At 45.9% G+C, this 2,362-nt stretch overlaps 1 protein-coding gene across 1 annotated transcript in view; it reads right to left on the reverse strand.

Annotated features, from left to right (window-relative positions):
- Positions 1-1,506: 1,506 nt before the first annotated feature.
- Positions 1,507-2,362, reverse strand: part of EIF3D (eukaryotic translation initiation factor 3 subunit D) — a 30,266-nt gene continuing 29,410 nt past the window's right edge. Inside the window, exon 11 of the mRNA XM_023728909.1 lies at positions 1,507-1,613. Coding sequence (XP_023584677.1) covers positions 1,507-1,613 — 107 coding nt within the window. The remainder of the gene's footprint in view (positions 1,614-2,362) is intronic.

Genomic DNA, 2,362 nt, shown 5'->3' on the forward strand with positions numbered 1-2,362 from the left:
GTGAGCTGCACTGCGGGGCTGGCGGAGAGGGGGCTGGAGGTGAGGAGCCGGGAGGTGGCGCGCACCAGCAGAGGTGGGAGGGGCGGGAGAACAGGTGACGGATGGGGCATGGAGCTCTTCTTTCTAAACTGTGCCTCCGCAATAGGAGGGATGGGATCGGAGTCCCAGCTCTCACACCCAACCATAAGATAGCCAAAGACTGGCTAGTTGGCCTATCCAGTTTTGTGAGACTGGAAACCAGGGTGAGGAAGCCATTGACAGATAAGCCAATTAACAAGTGCTCCCTACAGTAATTCAGTTTACTGTTTACTAAGTAACATGCACGACTTGACTTGATTGTCCACCAACCAGGCGAAATGGCAACATTTCGGGACTGGCCAAATGGAGGATTAGGGGTTAAATGATTTGCTTAAGATCACACAACTAAGAAGTGGTTACCGGAATTAAAAAATACCCTCTTTTTACTCCCCATTATGAACTCTATCCAAAAGATTTTTATTCGTTCATAAATCTAATCATGCTTTATGTGCTTGCTAATGTTTAAACAAAGTAGCTAGCATAAAGGCACTTAAACCTAAACCCACTGCTAATATACAGAACAGTGTGGTAGAATTGTGGAGGCGGCATGGAGACTGGGAGGAGGGGGAGTGTTATGTGAGCTGGGTGATCAAGGCTGGCTTCCCAGAGATGGAATCTGGACCCTGTATGAGATTTATAAGGGCAGAATAGTGCCTTTATAAGGAAAGTACAGGAACCTTCAAGGGGCATGAAGTAGCCCAGTGAGCTGGGGCTGATGTTCTTTATTTTTGAACATTTTATTGTGGTTTGGGTGAAGGTTTACAGAGCAAAGTAGTTTCCCATTCAACTATTTATACACGTTTTATTTCCTGACATTAGTTGCAATTCCCTCAAAACAACAGTACTCTGTCCACTTCCTCCCTGGGTTCCTTGTTTCCATTTGCCCATCTTTCCTGCCTTCTGAACTTTGTTTTTGGGCAAATGCTGCCCTTTTGGTCTCGTACGGTTGACTGTTCTGAAGTGCACATTCAGCCTGAGAGTTCTTGTGGGAAGAACTCTGCGGCCTTCCAGCTTTGCATGGCTGGCTCCTTCATGTCATTAAGAAGTGTAGCTTGGGCTCTCTAGAAAAGCGTTCCCTGGCCTCAGGCCAAAGTATCTTACTAGGGAATTCCCTGTTATCTATTTTCTTCCTAGCCTGGATCAGTCTCAGAGAAAAGCTCCATGAGAGCAGAAGCTATTTCACTGTGGTGATCTTGGTGCTTTCTTCAGTATCTCACATCCAGGACGCCCTTAGTAAGCATTTGGTGAATAAACACTGGAACCAGAGAGGCTGAGGCAAAAGACCTCACCAAACACAACCTCTTGTCTATAACACAGGGATGCCCACTTCTTAGCGATTGTGAAGATTATGAGTATGGACACCAGCAAATAGCTATCTAAAACAGTTGCTGGTCTCATTTAGTGAGCAGTGGAAAGTTAGGCAGGGCCTCATAAGGTGAGGAGGGCCTTGAGCCTAGGCTGTGCCTGGATCGTGGGCAGCAGGCTGTTACTGACGGTTTCTGAGCACAGGACTATTTCCAGTAACCAACCTGGCCCTGTGCAGGTCACATGAAAGCAGGGGGCAGAGCGGAGAAATGAAGCCTATGGAAGGTGATGAAAAGCATTTTTAGAGAACGAGCTTGAAATTGACTTCCACCTGCCCTCTCCCTCCAGTGAATCTGGCTGCGCTGCATCATGGCTTGGTGAGGACTGCCTGGCGTCCAAGGCAGCTTGGTGAGGGCTGACAGTCCAGCCCTGAAGCCTCGTGAAACTAAAGCACCACTTTAGTGTGAATTTTCTAACATTCCATCTATACTGAAAATGCCCCAGGAAGCACATTTTATGCTCTAACTCTGACAAAGAAGTCCAGTAGACTTGCTTGCTTTCTGAGGCTTAATTATTTTGATTCAGCTTTAGGAATGTTACTCAAAAGCTGAGCCTGTTTCCTCATCTGTACAATGGCATCCCACCTGCATTCTAGTTTTCTGTGAAACTCAGAAATTTATAGAAAGCTTACTATAATATCTGGTAGAATAAATACTTTATAAATAGTATCATACTGTCTACTTATGAAAGAAACTCACATGTTCTAAACACCGATAGCTCTGATGTATTTATGACACATTGCTTTGTGGGTGCTGGTTTGAGATTATGTCACCAGCCCAAGCCAAACTTGAAAGCAGTTAACAAACCATTACCATCATCACCCAGCGGGACATCCATCACAATCTGAGAGTTCCCTTCACGAGCAGTAAGCTCATGACAATCGCCAAAGACGGCCCTGCTTCGTCTTTTACTAGTCACC

Source organism: Trichechus manatus, unplaced genomic scaffold (assembly GCF_000243295.1).
Source record: "Trichechus manatus latirostris isolate Lorelei unplaced genomic scaffold, TriManLat1.0 scaffold00027, whole genome shotgun sequence".
Classification (NCBI taxonomy): Eukaryota; Metazoa; Chordata; class Mammalia; order Sirenia; family Trichechidae; genus Trichechus; species Trichechus manatus.